Source organism: Macrotis lagotis, chromosome 4 (assembly GCF_037893015.1).
Source record: "Macrotis lagotis isolate mMagLag1 chromosome 4, bilby.v1.9.chrom.fasta, whole genome shotgun sequence".
In the NCBI taxonomy this organism is placed as follows: domain Eukaryota; kingdom Metazoa; phylum Chordata; class Mammalia; order Peramelemorphia; family Peramelidae; genus Macrotis; species Macrotis lagotis.
In genome coordinates, this window is record NC_133661.1 from 12,880,276 (window position 1) to 12,906,396 (window position 26,121).

The 26,121-nt window shown below is 41.3% G+C and overlaps 1 protein-coding gene across 2 annotated transcripts in view; it reads left to right on the top strand.

Annotated features, from left to right (window-relative positions):
• ASAH2 (N-acylsphingosine amidohydrolase 2) overlaps positions 1-25,449 on the top strand; it is a 79,451-nt gene extending 54,002 nt beyond the window's left edge. For both annotated transcript variants that reach the window (XM_074236303.1, XM_074236302.1), the window contains 11 exons: positions 376-480; positions 2,379-2,460; positions 3,738-3,853; positions 5,127-5,221; positions 7,759-7,798; positions 9,263-9,358; positions 9,471-9,566; positions 12,352-12,498; positions 17,286-17,345; positions 21,817-21,905; positions 24,898-25,449. In XM_074236303.1, the coding sequence (XP_074092404.1) occupies positions 376-480; positions 2,379-2,460; positions 3,738-3,853; positions 5,127-5,221; positions 7,759-7,798; positions 9,263-9,358; positions 9,471-9,566; positions 12,352-12,498; positions 17,286-17,345; positions 21,817-21,905; positions 24,898-25,087 (1,116 nt within the window). In that variant the 3' untranslated portion in view covers positions 25,088-25,449. The remainder of the gene's footprint in view (positions 1-375; positions 481-2,378; positions 2,461-3,737; positions 3,854-5,126; positions 5,222-7,758; positions 7,799-9,262; positions 9,359-9,470; positions 9,567-12,351; positions 12,499-17,285; positions 17,346-21,816; positions 21,906-24,897) is intronic.
• Positions 25,450-26,121: the final 672 nt, after the last annotated feature.

The window sequence follows — 26,121 nt, forward strand, 5'->3', positions numbered from 1 at the left end:
GCCTGGGCTCAGTTTCCATGCCCTCTCCTTTCTGGCTGCCATCTCGTAAAGTTGGCTTTCTTCAAAGCTCAACTTGGTCACCGACTGCCCCCTAAGGAAGACCTTTCCTGATCCCATCATTTTAAATGCACTCTTCCCTTTGAAATGACTTCATGTTGCTTTGTATCTGCTTTGTATTTATTTATTCATCTGTGCCCAAGCCATAGCACCTGCCAACCCCTCCCTGGTAGAATGGAAGTTTCTTGAAAGGAGGGATTCTTTCCTTTTCTTTGTAACCCCAGGGTCAAGCACAGAGTCAGATAAACAGGTGATTAATGCAGGGTTGCTGAATGTCACTGAGCTGATCTGCTTCCCTTACACACTTGTGTGTTCCAGGAACTGTATGCCGCAGCCTCCCAGGAGATCCTTGGGCCTCTGTCTGCGGCTCACCAGTGGGTCAACATGACGGATGTCACTGTGGAGCTCAATTCCACCCACACGGTGAGTGCCCAGCAGTCAACCTGCTAAGTTCTTCAGTCTCCTCGGCAGACTGTCTTCTACCTGCCAACCCTGGAGACCCCATTCTGGGCCTTCTCCCCCATTGCCATGAGCTCAGTCATCATCCCTGTCCTGATGCCTCTGATATAGCCTGGTGTATGTATATATGTGTATGCATGTGTATATATACATATGTATGCATATGGATGTATATGGACCCACATACATCCATATGCATGCATCAGTATCCATATACACCCACATATCCTCATCCTTATGAGAGCTTTTGTATAGATGAATCTATGCAGGTATAGAGGATGCCTATATACAAAACATGAACATATGAGGCATAAATGTATACATGAGGTATGTACATAGACATAGGAAGATATTTCCATGTGACCTCTCATGTAGGGTGAGTGTATGTAGACATACTCAGCTTTATAGTCACACATATATTCACATATATGCATATTTATATAAGGTCCATATATAGATCCGTATTGATCTACCATCTACTCTCCAGTTATCCAAGTCTTTTCCCTCTTAATCTCTCTTCTGAGTTCTCATTTCTTAACCGGATGAATCATTGATGTCTCTAATATGACACATTTGAAAGAGTATTTATTATCTTCCCCTCCACCTTTTTTCTAAAATTCTCTATTTTCATTGGAGATGTGACCATCCTTCCAGTCCTTCAGCTTGTCAACTTCATAGATGTCCCCTGTAACCAGCCGGCTGCTGGGTCTTGTCTGTCTCTCCTCCAAGCCAAGAAATCCAATCCAACCAACATTTGTTAACTGTCTACTATGGGCTAGAAAGGAGGGATAAAAAGAACAAAAAAAAAATGCCAGTTCTCATCTTCTAGGAATTTACAGTCTAATTGAGGGAGATGATACACAAAATGAAAGTGAGGTGGAGGGAACCCTCGTGGAGATGAAACCGAGTAGAGCAGCAGATGAAAAGGGAGGTGAGCTCAGTCAGTCAGTCAGTCACAGTCAGTCTTTAAAGTCTCTAAAGTCTCTAAAGAAAGACTTTGGGAGGAGTTGGGCATGCCACCTTCCACCCTTCAAGTAGAGGGGAGAGGAGACCAAGGGAGGTGGTGATCAATCCCGGCTTGAGTTAATGGTGGGTTGGTGAGATTCCAGGTGATGGGCTTTTCCTGGGTAGGGGAGAAACCAGGCAGAGCAACAGATGCAGAACATCTCTTGTGTTCAGCATCACCATCTTGGTTCAGGCCCTGGAATAAGTAATGAAAATTCTTGGTTGATTTTCTTTCCTCTAGTTTTTCTCCTCTCCAATACATCTTCTATAAGAATTTTCCTAAGTCTGGGATCTAACCACATCACCTCCATGCTCCATGCTCATCCCTGGTTCCTTCTCACTTCTAGAATAAAACCCAGTACTGTCACTTTGATTTTTGAAGCCCTCCCCAGTGGGGATTCAGCCTACTGATATTTATGCATGTTATAGTATACATTGTCCTCTTCATGTACTGTTTGCTGAATAAACTGGTCAAATTTTTCTACCCCAATCTCCATCTTCTGTCCATAAACCTTTGCATAGGCTTTCTCCCATGTCCTTTATTTCACAGCTTCTATTAAGGGTCATTCCAGAAGCTACATCCCATGGTACCCTTCCCTGATTCCCCCAATTATTAGTTTTTCTTCTCCTTCTTCCCCACCCTTAAATTATCTATAGTAATTTATTTGTATAGTCATGAAGAATGTAAGCTCCCAGAGGGCAAGGACTGTCTCTTTTTTTTTTTTGATTCCTTATGCAGTATCTTGCACATAGTAAGCAGTTAACAAATGAGTGTTTTAATTGATTTGACCTTTTGGAAATGAATTATTTATGCAGCTAAACTTTTATTTCTTTTTGGTTGAAAACCATTCCTTTAGGCAAAAACCTGTAAACCTGCCCTGGGCTACAGCTTCGCAGCTGGTACCATTGACGGCGTTGGAGGCCTCAATTTTACACAAGGTAAGAATGACCAAATTGTCCCAATAGTGGAGCATCAAAGATCATGCCACAAAGGACAGACTGATTATGTGTTCAAAGATGTTTATTTGTTGTTATCAGTCATTTTAAACACCTTGGGTGCTTGATTGGTCCATAGGATTTCCAGATGAAAGGGACTTAAAGGATCCCCAGCCAATTCTCACCCCATTTTCACAAAGGAGGAAGTTGAGGTACAGAGACGGAGTGACCTACTTTGGTACCTACTGTTAGAAAGTGGAAGAACCAGTCAGAATCAAGTGCCATTAAAATTCCTGCATGAGGACTGTTAACGTTGGGGATATGCATAGAGCTTGGGGCATGTTGAATATCTTATGTCTAAGAGGCAGGCAGACATGTGGGTTTGGGGAAGGGTCAGGCAGGGGAGCCAGGATGGGAGTAGGGAGCACAAGTTATCCTGGCTTCACCACTTCCTAATTGTGTGACCTGGGAGGAGGAGGATGGACAATCTCCAAGTTTCTTTGGACCTCAACTTCCCCAATCATAAATCAAGAAGAATGGATTATATGGTCTCTAAGGTCCCTTTGGTTCTGAAATAATATTACTCAAAACTCTTTTATCTATGGTTTAGGGTCCATACCTAAACCATAGACTCCATACAGTATAACCTTAAGAACGACAAATATAAAACAACTATAAACTAACTCTTTAGCATAGGCATGTCCCAAACCTATTTCCTCAGCAGTCCTGGGACATGGTGGTTCTCCAGACAGTCCAGACTCCAGGAGGGGGGAAGTGCAATTCCCTTCCAATTCTCCTGATTTGGTAAGGGTGGGTGAGGACAGGTATCAAGCATGAGCACGTTTAGAGGAGAGAACTCACCCCTCTATTCTCATTGGTCAACACAGAGAGACTTCCTTTGAGTCGGGAGAAGAAAATGCTTCTAAAGGGTAGAAAGTAGGGAACTCATGAGCAGGAGCTGCTTTGTGTTGTGGCTTTGGATTCTCAGCAACCAGCACCATCCCTGATACATTGCACGTTCTTCATTGACTGACTGAATGAATGAATGTCAGAGTCAACTTAATAAATTGTTCATTAGACAAAGTGGACCCATCGAACCTTTCTCTCTTTGGTTTTTGTTTTTAAGCCAAGGAGCAGCAGGATCAGAGCACAGTCTCCCCAAAGGGATCAGACAATCGAAACATTAGAAAAGTTATGACTTCATCAAATGTGGGAGGGGAGGAGGAGGAGGAGGGAGATGAGATACTCAAAGCATCTTATTTATCATATGACTCTCACAGGGGCAACTGAAGGAAACCCCTTTTGGGACAGCATTCGTGACCAGCTACTGGGCGAGCCATCCAATGAGACCAAGGATTGTCATAAGCCAAAGCCCATCCTCCTCAGTACGGGCGAGGTACTGGGATCACACCTGACATTTGTAGATTTTAATGGAATCCACGCTAAGCACCGATTAAAATATATAATCTTGTTTTCAAGAAGTTTATGCTACTATCTCATCTCAGACACTTTCTAGCTGTGTGACCCTGGATAAGACTCGTAACCTCTGTATGACTCAGTTTCCTCTTCTGCAAAATAATACAGTTATCCCTTCCATAGTATGCCGTTCTCCATTGAGGTTTTGGTATATTGTGGGTTGGCATATGAAATTGAATGATACTTTTTGAGGAGTTTTGCAGAAGCTGTGGATGACACTCAAAGGGCAGCAAACAATACAGAAAAACTGCACAAAATATATGTCTAGATTTATATCACATTAATATGTTTTACCTTTTAACACCATAAAAATTCAGACTTCTCTGGCACAAAGAAAAAACTTTAATGTTGATTTTCTAGAACAAGGGGGCTCCTCATCCCTAAGTGTTGATATGAAATGGATAACTATAATAGCCCTTATCTCCAAGGGTTGTCATGAGGACCAGAAGAGATGTTCACATTTGACCAATGCAGTAGCATTGCAACCAGTCTCATCTATTCTGGAGACTTTGTTAGGATGCTGGTGAGATTCTCTGATTCTCTAAAGTTCACATTGCTCAAGTATGACATGAACAAGGGAGGAAACAATGACCCCCTCTACTCTTCTCCCATCTTCACATTCCCTCTCAGGGGCTTGGTTGGCATTGCTCTCTCCTCTATACTATCAAACTCTTTTTTTAAGGTTTTTTTGCAAGGTAAATGGGGTTAAGTGGCTTGCCCAAGGCCACACAGCTAGGTCATTATTAAATGTCTGAGACCGGATTTGAACCCAAGTACTGCTGACTTCAGGGCTGGTGCTTTATCCACTGCACCACCTAGCCACCCCTATACTATCAAACTCTTGATTAATGTTGGGTTTTGCCCTGACTTGATTTTTTATGGAAGACCCAAGGGGGGGGGATGACTTTAGTATATGTTAGCTTACTGCCTTTGAGTGATTGATTGAATAGATTTGCCCTCATTATAAAGGAATCAGAACTAGAGTATGCTATAGGGTTTTTAAAGTGTGTGTGGGGTTGATTCCCACCTTTACACTTGACTTACCTGAGGGTGTTGATGTTGTACAGAAGCAGGATTTGGATCTTGTCTTCAAAACAAGACCTACTATTCAGAAAATGACTAGAGGGAAATTATAACTGTTCATCAACAAGATCAAAATTAAAATCTTCTTTCTTTTTTTTTTAATCCTGAAGATGTCAAAACCTCACCCCTGGCACCCTGAGATTGTTGATGTCCAGATCATTACTCTTGGATCCTTGGCGATAGCTGCTATTCCTGGAGAGCTGACGTATGGTCTTCCTTCCCCCCCTCCCCACCACTCTTTTTGTTGGCAGTGATTTAAATATTAATTGGGAATATGTTATTCACTGTTGAAACTGCCCAGCATAAGTGACAAAGGATGATAAGGACACTTCCCTCAAGAATCTGACTCTATCAGAATTAGCATCAAGGAGCAAAAAGCTGATTAAATTCTCCCAAACCCCCAAGGCTCCTAGGATGCTCCTAGAGAATATACATCTGCCTTTTCTTATTTACCATCAATTGAAGATAATATCAGTGGAAATGCAGATCTCAGTCACAAATGGGATTTAGGGAAGAAGGATGGACAATCCTCAATCATAATAGCAATCCTAAGGGGGAAAAATCCCTAATTATCATCATGAATTGTATTGATACTTCAATGGAAATGCACAGTTTGTCCTTTAAGAAACCTAAAATAATGTTACACAGTGTGGAGGCAGCTTCACAGCGATACATTTAATTCTGTTTCATTTTTATTTGTTCACTCACTGTCTCTCCCATTAGAATGCTAGCTCCTTGTCAGTTAGGAATTGGTTCTTTCTTTGTCATTGTTTTCATTGTGCCTTGGACAGTCCCTGGCACATAGTAGGTGTGTAAAAATTCCTTATTGATTGATCAATTGAAGACACACTTTACCATTGCTCTATATAGAGAGTGAAGAATGAATTAGTCATTAAAAATGTTGAGAGTCTGTCAGAAACATTGGTGAGCTTTTCCTTTGGTACAGACCACACTATCTCCCCTTGTTGTAAGCTATTCTTAATCAATCATCAGGCAACAAACATTAAGCATTTATGTTCTAGTCACTGAGCTAGGTGCTTTCAAAAAGTGCCTAAATTATCTCAGCTCTTAAGGAGCTTACATTATTTTTTATTAACATGAATTTTATTTTATTTTCAATCTCAATTCTCTCCTCTCTTTCCTCCCCATTGAGAAGGCAAGAAAAGCAAAGTTCATTAATTTTTAAAGGTTTATTATTAATATTGTTGGTATTTCATAAAATGTCCTCTTAGTCCCATTCACTCCACTTTGGATCAGTTCAAACAATTCTTCCCATGTTTTTCTGAAACCACCCTACTTGTCATTTCTTACAGCACAATAGTATTTCTTTTTTTTAATTAATTTTTATTAAAGATATTATTTGAGTTTTACAATTTTCCCCCCAATCTTGCTTCCTTCCCCACCCCCACAGAAAGCAATCTGTCAGTCTTTACTTTGTTTCCATGTTGTACCTTGATCCACATTGGGTAGCACAATAGTATTTCATCAGATTCCTATGCTAGAATTTGTTTAGGACAACTAGATGATACAGTGGTTAGAGGGCCAGACCTGGAGTCAGGAAGACTCATTTTTCTGAATTCAGATTTAACTTCAGACACTTATCGACTGGGTGACACTGGATAAATCACATAACTTGTTTGCCTCATTTTCCTCCTCTGTAAAATGAGTCGAAGAAGGAAATGGCCAATCCCACTTTAGTATCCCAAGAAACCCCCAAATGGAGTCACAAAAAACTAAACATGACTGAAATGACTGAACAGCAAATGGCTTTTTCAACCATTCTTCAATTAATGGAAACCCCTTCAGTTTTCAAATCTTTGTCATCACAAAAAGAGCTGCTCTAAATCTTTTTGTACATATGGGTCATTTTCTTCAATTATTCTTCTTTAATGCCTTTAGTATATAGACATAGCATTGGTTCAGGGGACCTAGACAGATAAAAAAATAGAGAGGAGTTGAATAACTTTGGGCATAGTTCCAAATTGCTTTCCAGAAAGGGTGGACTGGTTCACAGCTTCAGCAAGAATGTATTTACCTATTTTTCCTTACTCCTTCCGGCATTTGTTATTTTTCTTTTGTGTCAATTTTGTGAATCTTATGGGCATAGGGTTGTAGCTCAGAGTTGCCTTTATTTGCATTTATCTAATTCTTAGTGATTTAGAGCATTTTTTTCACATGGCTAACAATGGCTTGGATTTCTTTCTTGAAAAATTTTCTATTCATATCCTTTGGGGGAATGGCTTTTATTTTTATGAATTTGATTCAGTTCTCTCTATATCTTGGAAATAAGATCTTTATCAGTGCTGCAAATCTCTCCCCTTTCACAAATTTCTTTCTTCTTTTCTAATTTTAGCTACATTGCTTTTGTTTGTGCAATTAGAAAAATTTATGGAGTCAAAATTTTCCATTTTACTACGAAGATTTTAATGGGGGAGACAGCATATTTTTATGTATACACATACATATATATATGCACATATATGTATGTGGGTATGGAAATATATATTCATTTGTATGTATATCATATATAAATGCAGAAGAGATTGAAGGAAGGTTTAGCAGGGAAGACATTAACAGTAGTAGAGAAAGCAGTTTAAATGTAAACATAAAAGGGGTGGGGGGAAAGGGTGGTTTTTGGATATTAAAACTTCTGAAAGAAGTCAATATTGAGGATTATTTTTATATTTTTTCAATTTTCAAAATGCCTTCCTTTGATTTTAAACATTCTTTTCCATGGCTTAGGACAATGTCTGGAAGGAGACTTCGGGAGGCTCTAGAAAAGGTGAGTGAAAAGCTAATTTCTTTGACATCTTAATCATTATATCCAGTGATAAAGGATTACAGATTTCTCATTTAATTTTGCTTAACATCAAGGGAGATCCTACCTATCTTAAGAATATTAGTTAGTAGTAAGTGTTAAGGAGAAATAAAAGCTTGGAAATTGAAGACATAATAAAGTGTTTAACTGAACTTTATCAACCTTGAATGTATTTTAATTCTTAAAATCCATATAAATAATTATGATTTGACACTCTCTTGACTAGGGAACAGAATTCAAGATGTTTGTGATTAGGGAGCAGTAACTGAGAGATTAAATGACATATTAGGATCTTCCAGTTAGTATGCATTGGAGGTAGGAAGTCCCATCTGAGATTATGAGACTGGCATTTTTTCCCTCTTAAATAAAACCTTAGACCTTATATATTCAAAAAGGAGGTATTGTAGTGTCACAGAAAGTTCTGTAATTTGGGATACTCATGTTGTCTAAATTTCTCTTCTATAATCTGATTGAAAATGGCTGAAAAATTGATTTCACCTTAATAGGGTTGTTTATGGAGAACCCTTACATTAGGCTGCGACCTCATCAAGAGCAGGGGATGACTTTAGATTTTCTTTGTTTCCCCAGAGTTTAGCATAGGTTCCAGCACATAGTAGGTGCTTGATAATAAATGCTTGCTGAATGAGTGCTCTGGAAATGTTCACTATGACTATGATTTCTTTTTTTAAGAGAAACTTTAAGAAAATCTTAAACCTAAAAAGTAAGTTTAAAAGAGATGTGCAAATTGAGAGACATCTGTGTTTCAAATTTTTATATGAACTATTTGTGCCAGATCTGTGGTAGAGCTTTTTGAGGTCATATTGATATGATCAATCATGTTGAACATGTTATATCTTGACTCCAACATAATGATGTCATTTTGATCCTCTTTGAGCATGAAGGACAATTATCGACCAACCAGATACAAGTGGTTTTTAAAAAATTAAATATTTATTTTTTTAAAAAATGGTGAATTGAAGCACTGAAATTAAGATTCTCATGGTTAACATGGAGATAACTAAGGACTAGCTGAGCCTCTTACTTAAGGAACTTATTTTGTCATTGAAAATCACTCTGTCAGGGTGGCTAGGTGGTATAGTGGATAAAGCACTGGCCCTGGTGTCAGGAGTACCTGGGTTCAAATCCGGTCTCAGACACTTAATAATTACCTAGCTGTGTGGCCTTGGGCAAGCCACTTAATCCCATTTGCCTTGCAAAAACCTAAAAAAAAATCACTCTGTCCTCTGTGTATTATAGGAGAGTTGGGGTCACTTCAAGAACTTTTAACATGGAATATTTGAGTTGATTAATGATGATGACAAGGGGCTAGGCAAGACTAGAATGATGAAGGCCCATCTTGTGACTAGGTTTTTCCCAGGAATGTGCTTTTATTATGTTCTTTTCTGTACTCCCTCTATTGATGCCCAGGAATTCGAGATTGGTGGGAAGCCAAACATGAGTGTGGTGATCTCAGGACTTTGCAATGTGTATACACATTACATTGCAACCTATGAAGAATACCAGGTGAGCCCCGAAGCACCAGCTGTTTGTAAACCAACTTCTCTGAGCTCATTCACACATCCATGGGACCATGCAAGTGAACACTGATGTTTAGAGTTCTGTCTTCTCCCCTCAGGTTCAGAGATATGAAGCAGCATCCACAATTTATGGTCCCCATACTCTCTCTGCTTATATTCAGCTATTCAGAGGTCTCGCCAGGGCCATTGCCACGGTAATGCCAGTGTTTGCATGTGTGGAGGGGAAGAGGGATGGTTTCATGGGTTTTTGTTTATATGTTCCAATTGTTTTCATTTCATTTTTTCCCTCTTAAAAGTCCTGCACCTTTGAGGTGGGGGGAGGACTCTGAAATAATGAGACTTATTTTTTTCTTAAACAAACACCTTACAACACATATTCAAAAGGATCTAATGTATGTGGTAGTTTAATGGAGGAACCAGTGAATTGGTTGTACTCATTTTCTGAAACTGGTTCAAGTATTGATTTCATTTTAATTGGGGGATCATCTCAAAAGAGATTCAGGATATCATGCTATGAGAAACATGGAAAAGAGCTTATTATAAGTGTTAGAATAGATTTCTTTTTTTTTTTTTAGGTTTTTTTTTGTAAGGCAAATGGGGTCAAGTGGCTTGCCCAAGGCCACACAGCTAGGTAATTATTACGTGTCTGAGACTGGATTTGAACCCAGGTACCTGACTCCAAGGCCGGTGCTTTATCCACTACGCCACCTAGCCGCCCCCCTAGAATAGATTTCACGAGAGTTTAACTGACACCTATCTATCTATCTCTCTATCTCTCTATCATCTATCTATCTATCTATCTATCTATCTATCTATCTATCTAGGGCATATATTTATACACATCTATGTAAATATTTATGGATATATATATATATATATATATTCATCCCTACAGTAAATAATTATCCATTTAGCTATCAAATACATACTCAAGGAGACCCAAATTGTGAAAAATCTTCCCTAGTAATGGTCCTGATAATAATAATAATGATAATATTAATAGTAACCAACATTGATTATAACACTGGTAATTTTGCAAAATGCTTAATGTCCATTATCTAATTTGAGCTTCAAGAAGCCTGTGAGCCAGGTAATATAGGTGTTATTATCTCCACTTTGTGTATGAAGAAACAGACTTCTCAAATCTATAGGATCAATATCTAATTTCAGATCTAATCTCTATTTTCTATCAAACTCCATACCCTAGTGAAACTAAAAGCATCTATCCTCCATTTCAAACCCACATCTAATATTATCCTTGTAAATGTTGGAGGTAGGATTTAAACATGGATCTCACCTCATTCTGTCTTGCATGCCCTTACTACCACAACATGGATCACTACTAATAATTGTGACTCTTTGAGGAAATAGTCTTGAACTTAGGAAACTAAAGCCACCAAATGGCACCTCTTGCCCCAGCAGAAGTTGGTGAAACAATGAGGAAATATCCCAATAGATAAATTCCTCAATCAACCAGTCCATCCATCCATCCATCCATCCATCCATCTGCTTCCTTTTATTAAACATGTCTAAATTCTGGGGATATGAAGACAAAATGAACCAATCCTTGCCCTTGGGAAGCTTACATTCTACATTGGGAAGCATGCACACATATAAATTTATACAAATATATTCAAAATTAGCTTAGGGTTTCAAAGAACATTTTAATCTTGGATTAGAGGGCTCCCAAGGACTGAATTTAAAGGTTCAGATAACACAGTGGGCATATTTCAATTAATTAGTCAATCAGTAGTTATTAAATACTCACCATATGTCAGCCACTGGCTTTGGGAATGCAAAAAGACACTCTCAAGATGCTCATAGTCTAGGGTAGTGGTTGTGATGGAACAACACCCATAGATTTGTCCAGAGAGAACAAAAATAGTTTCCAGTATGATCTTTTCATTTTTACTTCAAAACATAACCTGTAAAATTGGTTTTATGATTACTTTGTTTCATTTATATATATTAGATTAAATATATTCTTAAATATTATCTTTATTAAAATTTAAACTATACTACAATATTAAGAGTGAAAAAGAAAATATGATTTGATATGAGTAAATTTGTTTGGGAACTAACTTTATAGGAATTTAGGGATGTTTTGCAGAGTGAGACTCATCCTGATAATAAAATGTCTTGACTTTCCACAGTATTGTAGTTAAATATAAGATGAAGGAGAAGTAGTATGGTTGCTCAAGGTGACAGACAATACCTTGACAATATCATCTCTGGTCCTTGACTCTATAGTTTAAGGAATTAGATTTTTGACTAATGAACCCAGAATTGATTGGATCTTGGGAAACTGAGTCATGGTAATCAAAATCACAAGAGTTATTAACCATGACTACCAATGAATTCATTTATATTGAGAATTGTAACTGCTCAGGAGACCTGAATTAGCCAGTCTTCATGGAAATGCAGATTCAACATGGAAATCTGCGTGGTGAACACGGGGGTTAGATGGGATTTTAAGGAATCAGGAAACCCTAAATTATAAGAGCAGAATCATAGAAAGTTGAAGGAGAAAGGGGGGGGGTCTACAAGAGACAGGTACCCTTGAAGTCATACACTTAGAGCAGCAGCTGTCTCCAATAAGGAGCCGATCAAAGGCAGACAGACTTTATAAAACCCCCTAAAACAACAGATTCCTTAAAATACAGGGATAAATGGCCCTATCTCTAAACAATCTCAAGGGTGTTACTGAACCACAATTTCTTCTAATAAAGATAGTGGATGAACTTCAGCATACTCTTAGTCATTTGGGGTATCATGCTGGCCACCATCTTTGTGGTATTATGTATATCTGTGGTCATTTGGAGAAGACATACACCAAAAAGAACAGACCTTCAGCTCAAATTTTTGAAATCCTTTTAATTGCAAAATATACAAATGGGTGGGCTTCCTACAAATTGGGGGCCTCTCAGTGACTATTCATTGGATTTCCAAACTAAACAAATTCTTTCTGTTCTACTCTAGGACACGGTTGCAAATTTAAGTCGGGGACCAGAGCCACCCTTCTTCAGCTCTCTGATGCTGCCCTTAACACCCAACCAAGTTGATAAAACCCCAGGAAGCATGAAGTTTGGGGACGTGCTACAGCCAGCCAAGTCAGAGTACCAAGTGGTAAGAACCTTCCAGACACATTCGCCTCTTGACTCGTTTCTGAGCTCTTGTTCAAGTCTGGGGTTTCATTTTCCCTTTCTCCAATGGCAAAGCTCTTGGTACTGACCATTTGGCAGTCAAGTCTTCTCTCAAGAAGCAATCTGGAAAGATGGGAGACCATCTTTTTGAAATCTTCCAACTGTTTCTTTAAAATCTTCGGGTTTTGAAAGGCGCCGGTGGTGAGAAAGTTGCTCTTGGAATGAGAAGGGAATTAAATATGGCTTTCATCATTTATTAATTGTGAGACCAAGAGTAAGGTGCTTCAGATCTCTCCTACACTTCTCTACTACCTCCCCTCCTCTGCCTCATCTCTGCCCTGAAGCTTCCTTGTGTCTCAGCTCAAATCCCACTTTCTGTTGGTTGCCTTTCCTGATAGTGATTTCCCCTTAGAGATCCCTATCCTCAACTTTATATGTGTGCATGTTTTCTGTGTATGAATATTTATTTGTAAATATAAAACACATACCTTGTAAATAAGGGCTATTTATGTATCATATATAGGTCTATATCTAATCCATAGCAAGGTAAAGATAATCTCTACACACACACACACACATATATAAATAGACAAAGATCACCTGTACCTTATCATAGATACATAAATATAGATGTCTCTATAAAATGAAATATAGGCTACATAAAACAAGCTGCAGATACTCATACAGACATACATATCTAGATCTATTATTTATTTTTTATTTTCATATTGGCTTCCCTTTTAGACTGCCAGCTCTTTGAGGACAGGTGATATTTTTGCCTTTCTTTATAGCCCCATCAGTTAGCACAGGTGTTTAAGAAGGTCTTGCTGCCTAACTCAGTTTCCCCATGGGCAAAATGGAGGTCATAAGGTCTGCAGTAGCAACTTCACAAGGCTTCTGTGGGATCCTGGGTAAATCACATCATCTCTTTATAGTTGTTTCCTATCCATCGAATGGGGAGGGAGTAATTATGGTAAAATGGGGACAGGGTCATGATGACATAAGGCTATCATCAGCCTCAAGTAAAAGATATATGATAGTGACTTAAAAATACGTTGAGAATTGTAAGGAACAAGCTTAATAATAATAGCTCACCTATGGATGGCATTTAAAGCGGGGCAGAATATTTCCCAAATACCTCATTTGGTCGTCACAACAGCCCTGGTGGGGGCAAGGATTCCATTGTTATTGTCCTCATTTACAAAGGAGGAAACTGAGGCAGACAGCAGTTAAGTGACACTTATCACCACGTTGGCCACCACCAACATAGGTTTCATTTGGCAAGACTGGGTTTGTTTAGACTTGTGATTTTAATTGGCATGGGGAATTCTGATGAGGAAGCTCTCTCTATCAAGGCAGATTTTTAGGTTATCATGCAGGGGCATCAAGATAAGTGAAGTGATTTGCTCAGGTCACACAGCTGGGACGTTTCTGAGGTGGGACTTGAAACCAGGTCGTCCTGATTTTGGGGCCATTGCTCTAGCTTTTCCTCTAATTGCTTTTTCATAGGCACTCTTAAAGATAACCAAACCATAGAGGGGCTGCCACCTGCATTAGTAGAGGGACTATCTCTCTCTGATGAAATCCCACACTAATTAAGGAAGAATTGACAAGCATTCTTCTGCATATTGGCACTGTGCTACAGGGGCTGAAGACACACAAATAGATGCAATCTGTACCCTCAGTGGACCTACATTCTTATTGGGGAAATAGAGTGTTCTCATTCATTAGGCACCACCAGTACCTACAAATGAATCCAGAGTAGTTTTGGGACAGGCAGTTCAAGTAGCTGAAGGGAGGTGGGGCACCAAAAAAAGACATCTTCAAGAAGGTGGTGTTAGGGATGAATCTTGAAAAGGAAGGAAGTTTTCTAAGAGGTGGAGATGAGGAGGGAGGACATTCAGGCATGAAGAGCAAAGGTTTGGAGAGGGCAGATACAGCACATCTTGTGTGCAGTGCAATGAGGAGGATGGCTGGGAAGTAGAGTGTGAGCAGGAGGATGAGAATAAGAAGACTGCAGAGACTGGAAGGTCTTTCTGTACCAAACAGAGGGTTCATATTTGATCCTGGAGAAGGAGCCATGGGAAGGTATTGAGGAGAAGGGTGACATAACCCGTAGGAAAGGCACTTTGGCAGCAGCCATTGACTGCAGGATGGGTTGGAAGGGAGAGATGAGTCAAAGTGACACACCAGGAGGCTCCTGAATAGCCCAGGTGAGAGGAGATGGAGGCCTTAACTAACCTTGCCATCAAGTCAATGCAGATAGGGAACATTGATAGAAATGATGAGATTGAATAAAAAAAAGATGAGTGAGAGTAAGGAAATGAAGAAGGCTTCAGTTAATGAAATCTTGCTGCTTCTGCTCAGTCCCAGAACTGGTGGATTTTGCCAAGATTTAGATGGAGAGGCACTGTGAGGAAAAACCCAAGATGGAGATCTGCCAATGTAGAAGGAATGAGATGCTGTTGGACTGGGGTTGGGGATGGGTTCCCTCTTACCTGGAGTACAGGGGGGTTGACACATGACTCCAGATTCTGAAGGGGAGTTGCCTGTTGATCTCACTGGCCTCTCAAGAGAGCCTTCCAGCTTGGCCATTGTACATTATCTCATTTGAGTTTCAAAAAGTCTGTGAGCCAGGTAACCATCACACTCAGAGAACCTTTTTGCTAATTTAAAACCAAATACATTTTCTTCTTTTCAAAGGACTCTTCCAATGATGACTAATGAATCACTTTTGTGTGTCAAATATTTAGTAAGTGGACATTAGGGCAGTAATTTCATTCAGGAATGAAAAAAGGGAATCTTTGCTACAAAAGCACCTCCATCTGTCTCCACAGCCCTCCAGTTACAAGGGCTACAGCTGGCTTCTTGGCTTGGAACTGATGAATGGCTATATTCATAGGCTGATGACTCTGAGTTGGAAGGTATTTAGGGAGCACTTCGTCCAACCTTCTCATTTTACAGTCTGCTAGAGGGCCAGGGACCTGCCTTCAGGTCATATAGGAAGGAAACAGTTAATCAGCTTGCATGTGTTGGACATCTGCCTTTTTTCAGACCCTGTACTAGTGACTGACTGAATTGGAATTTCAAACCCAGGACTCTTGATTTCAGACCCAGTATTGTTTGCATTTGGAAAAGGCGAATAATTGGAAACGTCATGATGTTCCCTTTCCTATCTCCACTTTTGCATTGACTGTTGCCAGTGGCTGACTCTTGGAGTCATCTGGTTCTTCATCTCTGTGGATGTCTATTCCCTGAGTATTCCCTATTCTTGGCCTTGGATTTGGGGTTGAATTATACCTACCCACTTGGGAGTGTGGCCAATTAAAACACATCCATATTATCAGTAGCAAAGCAAATGATAACATGGATGGAGAAGGTTCTAATGGAACCAAAGGCCATGGCCAAGAAGTGCTAAGTGGATTCAGAACCAATGGAAACATTCCCTTCCAAGACACTGTAGCCTATCCTTGGCCTTGGATGCTCAGCACTCTGGTACTAATTTTAATGAGCATCCTCAGGCTGAGCATCCTCCTTATTTCTTTTTATCGGTGTTAGCTGCAATGTTGAAGGTGAACTCCTGTTTTTGGAGGAGATATGAGCTTGTGTATATCCTCCCTGGAGACCTGGCAATTTTTATAATAACTGCTATGAATGGAAAGGACCGACAGAGAGCATTCATTCTCCAAACTGTAGAATTTCAGAATTGGAAATGACCCCAATGGCCCACTAGTCCGCTCTATGATGAGCAAGGCCATCCTCTACAACACACCCAATGACCGTCCAGACTTCCCTGCCCCAGGTGGCCCCATTTACCTTTGGGTTAGGGCTAAAGGTGTTGATGTGGCAGAAACAGTTTACTGGACACATGACCAGAGTTGGTTCTTGGCATCTTTTGCTCATTATTTTTAGTTATCTATGACCCTCTTAAAGTCTGTTTAGCCAATGGGCACCTTGGAAAGTAAAATTAAATCAGCCCAGAACTAACTGGATGGGACCTGAACAGCTGTAGGGAGGTAGTTGACTTGTCCAAGGTCATGTAAGTAGGGAGGGTCATTGTTAGGATTTGATCGTGGGTTTGTTGACTCTGAGTCAATGCTCTTTCCATTTTTATACAAATCAATCAACAAGCTTGTATCCAATGTTTGTGGACTGCCAGCGCTGTGTGAAAAATGAAAATGAAAGAGTTCTGGTGTTTAAGGAACTTGTAGCATGTAAACGTGAGAACATCCATGGTGAAGGGACAGGGAATGGAACCAGGATTGCTGTGAAGTGAGGAAACCCCCCTTATTAATGCAGGTTATAGTTTCTCTGTGGTTAGGAGCCTTGGCCTAGTACTCAGGGCCCTGAGGGGTCAGACATATGGGCCAAAGGCAGGACTTTCTGGCTCTGAGGCTGACTTTCTATTCCTGTCATTGCTCTCTTCTAATACAAGCTAAATGACTCAATGAGGGGTGGGGGGCAGTAGCAGCTTCACAAACTATGGATGCAATATAGACTGTGCAGAGGATAGAATTAGGAAGGGAGGAGTTCAAATCCAGTTCCAGATGTTTACATCTGTGTGACCTTGGAGAAGTCACTTTACCTATGTCTGCCTCAATTTCCTCATCTGTAAGATGGGGATCATGATTGCTTCCATCTCCCAGAGTTGTTATATAAGGCTCAATGAGATATATGCATAGTCCTTTGAAAACCTTAATATGCTGTATAGAGGCTGTTTTTTTTTCATGTCTTCATCATATCTCACTAAAAAACTTCCATTTTCTTCAGGGTGAAGTTGCTGAGGTCATGTTTGTTGGTGCTAACCCAAAGAATTCAGCCGAAAACCTGGTGAGAATCATTGTAATTCTACATTGAGATGGTCTGAAGACAAACTGGCATTAGGACTCCTGCACTGTTTTTTGGGGGGCCTCACAGCTCCTTCCACACCCAGGGGCATCCGGTGCCCAGGCAAGGTCTCCTGGCAACTCACAGTCCCCTAGGTCGGTAGCCATCAGTCTGGGCTTCCAAGTCTGTTCCTCTTGGGACTGCCCTTCATCATGACAGTGGGAAGCTCAGGAGGGGAAAAAAACTCCTAAAAGTGAACACCATGGTGATCTCCTTCAAAAACTTGACTTAGTTTAGCTGCAGAAGCAGCCAAGGTCATGCTGGAAAGTTCAGTCAAAATGGCGGCCGGGAGGGGAAGCGTTTTTGGGTGAGGGAATATGCAGGTGAGGTTTCAGTACCTCTGAAATCCTAGCAGGTAGGCAACTGTCTACTTTGTCTACATGGACAAACTCTCCCTGGTAGTAAGATGTGCTCTGTCTGTCTCTCTGTCTGTCTGTCTCTGTCTCTCTGGCTCTCTTTCTCTCCCATCTCTCTCCTCCTTTCTTTTATCATCCTCTCTTTCTCTTCCTCTTTCTTTCTCTCCTCTCCCTTTCCCTCTTTCCTCTCCCTCTTTCTCTCTGTCTCTCTTTCTCTCCCATCTCTCTCCTCCTTTCTTTTATCATCTTCTCTTTTCTCTTCTTCTTTCTTTCTCTCCTTCTCTCCCTTTCCCTCTTTCCTCTCCCTCTTTCTCTCTGTCTCTCTTTTTTCTCTCTCCCTCCTTCCTTTCCTCCCTCTCTCCTTTCTCTCCTCTTCTCCTTTCTCCCTCTTCTCCCTTCTCTCTGCCTCCATCTCTGTCTCTTTCCTTTCTCTCCTCTTCACTCTTCCCTTACCCTCTCCCTCTCTCCTCTTCCTCTCTCTCCATCTCTCCTTCTCCCCTTTCCTTCTCTTCTCTCCCTCCCTCTCCCCTCCTGTCCACAGTCACATACAGAGCTCTGCAAATACACATGCTTCCACAGTTTCCCACCTCCATGAAACCACTGGTCTACCAAAGCCAATGTTTATGAAGGGCAGAGATATAAACATGTAGAGTGCACATGCACACATGGATACACAATCTCAATCAATAAGCACCGGTTATGGGCCTACTGTGTTCCAGTCTCTGTTCTAAGAGCTGTGGGGATATAAAAGACAGTCCCTGTCCACGAGGGGCTTCTACTCTCATGCATCCCCCACATGCCCCTGGGATTTCACTGGTCTAGAGAACTCCAGCGAAGCAGACTCCATGTCTCCATGGAGATTGGCACTTGCTCCACAACTGAGAATATGAGAGACCTCAACAGTTAATGGACTTGCCCAAGGTCACACAGTTAACATGTCAGAACCCAAATCTTGCTGACTCAAAGGTCTGCTCCCTATCTCCTAGGCCAAGCTGCCTTCCACATATGTGTATACACACACACACACACACACACACACACACACACACCTACATATATCTAGACCTTTATGGCATTAGGGAATTTCCATTGTGGAAACTCTCTTTATCATTCACTGGAAATTGGCAGCTCCCCAGTTACTCAGAGTCTCAGAGTTCTATTTGGGGCATGAGAATGTAGTGACTTGTCCAAGGTCACACGGTCAGGTTACACAGCTAGGTGAGGTCCAACTCACCCTTCCTTATTCCAAGGTCAGCCCTCACTCTACCGTGCTATCCTGCTGGCCCTTTAAATAAAGATCTATAATTGGTTTCTGTTTCTAAAAGTTATTCAGAGTGGCTTCTGGATAAAGAGCTGATCTTGGAGTCAGGAAGACCCGGATTTAGACCCTACCTCGGATAATTACAAGCTGTATGACTTTGGGCAAGCAGTCATCGGACCTCTCCAACCTTAGTCACTGGATGGGCATTGTCTCAGTCAAACTGTGACCTGGTGAAGACCTTTAAAAGGTCAAGGTCCCCACTGGGTCCAGGGTCATCTCCATTCATCCTGATCCATATCTGACCTCTCGACCCAGATGGCTCCAGAGGGGAAAGTGAGACTGGTGACTTAGCACAGCCCCCCATCACTCAAATCCAATTTACTTACATGTCATGGTATCACCTTCCTGATGGCAAGGTCTTCTTTAAGAAGGAAGGACAGCCATCCCACGCTCTCAGTAATTCTCTAAGACTCTAAGAGACCCATGACTTGTCAATAGTCATTAGTGTTGAGACTTTCCATACAGGAAGTTCCCTATGCCCATGACATCATCAGTCTAAATACCTCTACACTTTATTCAAAGGTGGTACTTTCTGTAGCCTCACTACTGTCCTGTAGTCTATGTCATCATGTTTGTCCTTCATTTCAAAGAAGACCACAACATCAGGGAAGTGATGCCATGATAAACATGTGAATTGGATGTGAGTGAGTGGGGGGCCTATGCTAAGTCCCCAGCCTCACTTTCTCCTCCGGAGCCTTCTGGGTCCAGTGGCCAGAGAGGAATCAGGACGACGGGAGATGACCCTGGATGTAAGGCAGTCAGGGTTAAGGGACTTGTCCAAAGTCACACAGCTAGTGAAAGTCAAGTGTCTGAGGCCAGATTCAAACTCCTGCCCTCCTGACTCCAAGACCAGTGCTCTATCCACTGCACCACCTAGCTGCCCATTCTACTCGATGTGACCTTGATTTAATCTGTGATCCCTAGATCTCACTGCTCTGAAAAGGTCATCTCTGCTAGACAACCAGTGTAGACAAGCTCCTTGGTCATCTGGCATTCTGTCTTTTTGCTGGTGGACATTCTTGCTCAACAACATTCCCCATAACCCCAAACTCCCATCTCTGACCAGTCACAAAATGCCATTCTTGTAGAGAAATGGTTGGTCTAAATCTGGCCCCCTGGATAATTTTGACCTTTTGGAAATTCATTTTTTGAAAAAGCAAACAAGGGCCATGCCTAACGATGCCTGATACAATTTGCATTTTTATATAAGAGGATATCAAAGGGCTCTTTGGAAAGGATATGATTAATCAGCCTATTTGATATCCATGGGAACCAGGCAACCAGAGAAAGATGTTCTCTGTCATGGCCTTGGGGAAACAGCAGCACCTGAAAGGCTAGCCAGGAAGCAGATTCTTGTCCTTCATGAATTCCTCCAGGTAAATGATTTGCATGGCCATTTGCATTTATGGAACTAATTATATCTTTGGAAAAGCAGGCAGGGATGAAAAGAGAGGCCTCTTGGGTTCCCGAACCTGATAGCCTAACAAGGCTCCTAGCTAGCTAAGCCTCTGCCTCACTAACAGGAATAATGATAATAATTATGATGATGATGGTAAATAATAATAACTGATATTTGTATGGAGCCGTAAGGTTTATAAAGCGCTTTTTATATGTTAAATCATTTGGTCCCCACCATCACCCTGGGAGCTCAGGTGCAATTAGGATCATCTCCCTTTTGCTTTGAACAAGAGAATTCCTTCCCAGGGTTGCCAACTAGGAAGTGTTTGCGGTAGAATTCAAACTCAGGTCTACTCAACTTTTAAGTCCAGTGATCTACCCCCTGAACCACCTCCTTGCCCCATGCCCTTGAACTCATCCAAGTTAGTAAAAAGCAAGGTTCCCCAGTTCCTCCTAAACCCATTCAAGTCCTGGGTACATTCAATTTAATTCAATTGCATAAGCATTTATTAACTCCTTACTGTATACTAAGCTTTGGATGAGGCCCTGGAGATATAAATGCTTAATTGATCTCTTTAAGGAACTAGCATTTTATTTGAAAAGGTCCAAAATATAGCAAATGTGAGCAGCAGATGGTGCTGGGGAGCCAGCAGGCTGAGCTGCTAATGATGGGCTGGGCTCCTGGATTTTCCTTCCCTTCTTTTCTGTTCTTCAGGCACTTTTCTTTCCAAGTAATTCATCCCCCTTCACTCCCAGGGGTCTGTGGGCTTTGAGAAACCTCTAAGGACAATAGGAATTCATTGTCTGATTTGGAATGGCTCAACATTAGTCTCCTACGTTGTCCAACAGTTTTAAATGAGCTGTCTGGCCCCCAGGTTCGGTCTGAGTCAACTATTTTATGTCTAGAAAAAAAGGAATCCTCTCACTTTCCCTCAATTTATATTCATTAAATGGCATTTAACATATAGTCTAAAGTTTCCGTTCATTCAAAGCTATCCCATTTGATGGCTAAACTTGAGACGAATGTGAATAAACCACCTAACAAAAGTTGGCCTTTCTTTGGAGAAAGGGGAAATGAGAAGGGGAAGGTCACTGCTTCCTCTCTTCTGCTGAATCTGGTTCCTCATTTGCCCCAAATATAGTTTGCTCTGGCCTCACCTTCACAATTGTGACTTGGTACATTTGGCATCCACCAAGGACGACGCTACCCTCCTTCTTGCCTGCTTCTATGGTCTCCTCTTATTGGCGTCTGTATTTCCTACCCATAACCCCCACGTCCCAAGTTGGTGGTTCTCTGGGTGTTTGCAGTGTCCAACTGATTAACTTATTTTTATTCTAGACAGTTCACACCTTCCTGACGGTTGAGAAATATGAGAACACTTCAGCAACGTGGCGGACAGTGCATAATGATGCCTCATGGGATACCAGGTGAGTCACTCCGTCCATCTCCTAAACCTGGAAGAGTTAGTTCCTGAAGCTTGGATAGGCAAGAGAAATGTGGGGGTGCTGGATAGATGGCATTAGATGGCGTTGGGTTTATCAACTATCTTATGAACTCATTGATTTTCTTTACTTTGTCTCATCTTTGTCCAAGAGTGACCCTATTTTTTTCTTTTTCTTTTCTTTTCTTTTCTTTTTTTGGCAAGGCAATAGGCTTAAGTGACTTGCCCAAGGTCATTTAGTTAGCTAATTATTAAATGTCTGAGGTCAGATTTGAACTCAGCTTTCACATTTGAACTCAGCCCTACCCACTGCACCACCTAGCCACTTCATGACCCTAGGTTTTTTTTTTTAGGTTTTTGCAAGGCAAATGGGGTTAAGTGGATTGCCCAAGGCCACACAGCCAGGTCATTATTAAGTATCTGAGGTCGGATTTGAACCCAGGTACTTCTGACTCCAGGGTCAGCGCTTTATCCACTACGCCACCTAGCTGCCCCTCAGTTTCTTTTTTTAAAAAAATTATTTATTTTGAATTTTACAATTTCCCCCTAATCTTGCTTCCCTCCCCCTAATCCCCCCAGAAGGCAGTCTGTTAGTCTTTATATTGATATACATTGATCTAAGTTGAATGTGATGAGAGAGAAATTAAATTCCTAAGGGGAAAAAAATAAAGCATAAGAGAGAGCAAAATTACATAATAAGATAACAGATTTTTTAAAATTAAAAGTAATAGTCTTTGATGACCCTAGTTTCTTGAAGGCTATTCCAGTAGAGAGCACAAGCTCTGACAGCTTTCACCTGGCAGGAAAGGCATTGAGTTTGACTCTGGTGATGGAGCCTGTGTCTGCCAGTCTAAAAATGCAGAGCCAAGATAGCTGCTAGGCATGGGGCCAGACGGTGGTAAATTGGGGGCCCAAAGCAAATTATCCACAGAATGCTCATAAACAAATTTAGTTATTACATCAATTTTGTTTTACATCTTTTCCCATGCCCCCAAACCTTTATAGCAAAGAATAAAATAAGAGAATAAAAGAGACACCTAACAATTCTGCAAAATGAAGCAACTTGTGAACTAAGTCCATTATTAGAATCCCTGTTCTATTTCCTTATTCTTCCACCTCTGCAAAAAAGGGAGGAGGGAGCAAATCCTCCTCTCTCTTCTTTGAGGTCAAGCTTGGTCATTATAATTTTACAGCATTCCAATTTTTTTGGTTCTTTTCATTTACATCATTTTACATAGCAACTATTTAAAAATAATTTTTGTTGACATCTCTTGTTGCCATATTTCCAATGGATCCCTCTCTCCTCCTCCCTCTTTCCCCTAGGAACAATTCCCTTTAATAAAGAATAAAAACCAAGGGCCCCCTCCCCCAGCAAAACATTGTCTGCCATCATAAGCCGTGTTCTACACCCACAGTCCCCTGATTCTACAAAGTAGGAAAGAAAGTTTAGTTTTATATCTCTTCTTTGGGATCAAACTTGGTGATACTGATATTCTTCCCATGGACATCATTGTACATAACTCCTAAAGACCAAGGGATTTAGATTCAAATCCTGGTTTTGCCACCCACTACTTGTGTGGCCTTGGATAAGTCATTTTATCTCCATGGGTCTCAGTTTCCTGTGAATGTAAAATGATGGAGTTCATAAAATCTGAAATTTAGAGCTATAAAAGAGCTTAGAGGTCACTGTGTAAACTCGCAACTCATTCCCCTTTTAACAGTTGAGGAAACTGAGGCTCAGAAGGGGTGAGTGATTTGCTCAGGGCTGGACTAGACTATCCCTTCTAATGCTAAGTCTATGATTTTACTAAGTCATGGCGGGTTAGGGTCTAGGTTGGTAGAAGGAATAATAATAATTATTATTATTACTTTTATTATTATCATTATAAGTGGCATTTCTGTAACAAAATACATTAACTTCATTTTATCCTCCCAATAACCCTGGGAGGAAATGCTACCATCATCTCCATTCTATGAGGAATCTAAGATGATGTGATTTACCCAGGACTCTAGGGGCAGCAAGTATCTGAGGCAGGATTTGAACTCAGGTCTTCCCATCATCTAGCCACCTTGAAGCTTTGGGATGTTTACGTTTGTTGCTTTCTACAAAACCCAGAACCCCTTTGAGGCTAGGGAGTTCACTTCTTTAAAGAGCGGTCTTTGTCTTCTGAGATCCAGCCTCCACGCAGCTGCCTAGTTCATCTTCCTAAGAGCCAGGGGTGACCCTGGAACTCCCTATTGCCCGGAGGACAGAGCTCTTGTGGATGGGAAATGGGAAAATGAGAATTACAAATGACAATGGAGATCATGGATTGTTCCTCTATTATCCACCAGATCTTGACTGCAGACCTACTATGCTCCCCGCGGGTCACCCCTGAAAGGACGAGGCATAGTCCTGTTCTCTGAAAGCTTCAGGTGAAACCTGAATATAGACAGATTAAGTATGGACGGGGCCAGGTTGTGTGAGACATAGCTCAACAGATTTACAGAGGGTGGGTCTTGGAGTTGGGAAACCTGGGGGTCGTTCCTACTGTGGCTGAGGCAGCTAAGTGGTGGAAGACCTGAGTTCAAATTCTGCCCAGGCATGCCCTAACTTCATGACCTCGGGCAAGTCATTTAACCTCCGCTTGCCTCAGTTTCCTCGGCAGTACAAACGAGGATAATCACAGCGCCTACCTCTTTAGGGCTATTATGAGGATCCTTTGAGATAATGTTTGTAAAACTCTCAGCGGAGTCTCTGATGCACAGTAGGCTCTGCTCTTCCCCCCCATCCTTCACCTTTTGTGACTGATTCTAAGCAAGTTATTTAAATTCTAGTTTTCTTGGTTAACTCACCAGGACTCTAAGGTCCTTTTTGGTCCCTCCAGGCGAGGAGGCGTTTCTCTTGGACATCATTCCTTCTTTTAGACTTGCTAAAAACGCCTCATTTCATTAAAATAAGATAAAATAAAATTGTTTGCTTTTCTTTTTCCCATCAGGTTTTACTGGCACAAAGGATCCCTTGGCCGGAGCAATGTGACGATCGAGTGGCACATTGATGGCACCACCCCACCTGGCCTCTACAGGATCCAGTACTTTGGGCACAACAGGAAGCAGAATTTCCTTCAGCCGGTTGAGTTTCTTGCCTTCCAAGGTGCCTCTGCCCCTTTCTGGGTAGTGGGTCCCTAGTGAGGAGTCAACAATTGGCAAAAACAACCATTTTTTTGCCCAATCCCTGGTAGAAGATGGGACGAGCCACCACATTGGCCCTTGCCAGCTGCCCCTTTCAACCAGACATTCATGCCAATAGAGCAAGGTTCTACTCACATGCCCATGGGGAGGTGTTTGGGCTAGGGTCCAGGAATCATGCAAAGCCATGGCTTTAGTGGCTGTGAGAAACACGGACTAAAAGCCACCATCATCCAATATCCTTTCTGACTTGCTACCAACGCCATCCAGAAGAGTTGGCCCCTTCAGGGCAGATCCTCTGGCACCTTGACGAGAGTGACTGAAGACTGTAAATAAGTGATTAAACAGCTTATTCATGAAGACTTTGGGGTTTTTGATTGTGTATGCATGCATGTATGTGTGTGTGTGTGTGAGCATGTCTGTGTGTGAGGGTATGTGTGAATGTGTGTGTGAGTATGTTTGTGTGAATGTGAATGTGTGTGTGAGTGTGGTGTATGAGTGTGCACGTATGTGAATGTGTGAGTGAGCCTGTGTGGGATATGTATGATCACGTGTGTGTATATGAGCATGTATGTAAGGGTATGACATGTGTGTGTTCATGTAAGTCTGAATGTGTGAGTGTGAATGTGTGTATGTGGGTGTGGGGTGAGTGTGCACATGTATGTGAATGTATGAGTCCATGTGTGAGTTTGTGAGTGGTGTGTGTGCACGCGTGTGTGATCTTGAGCATATGAGACCACTTTGGTGGAATCACAAATGAATTTCGCAAGACCGCCTAATTCTATCAGGACAGTATCGTCATTGGATGCTTATCTCCACCCCTGCTTTTCTGGGTCTAGAACTAAAAGGGACTTGGACTATCGAGTCACACTCAGACAGAAACAGGGAACCAGTAAGCACACTTAGCGCTCCCTCCCTGCGCATGGTGAATCAGAAAAGCAGCTACTCACATTCCCTATGTTCTACTGTAGTTTGATTTATGATATGAAACACTTCCCAATTACATTTTCATCTGGCTGGGCCCCACTCAAGAG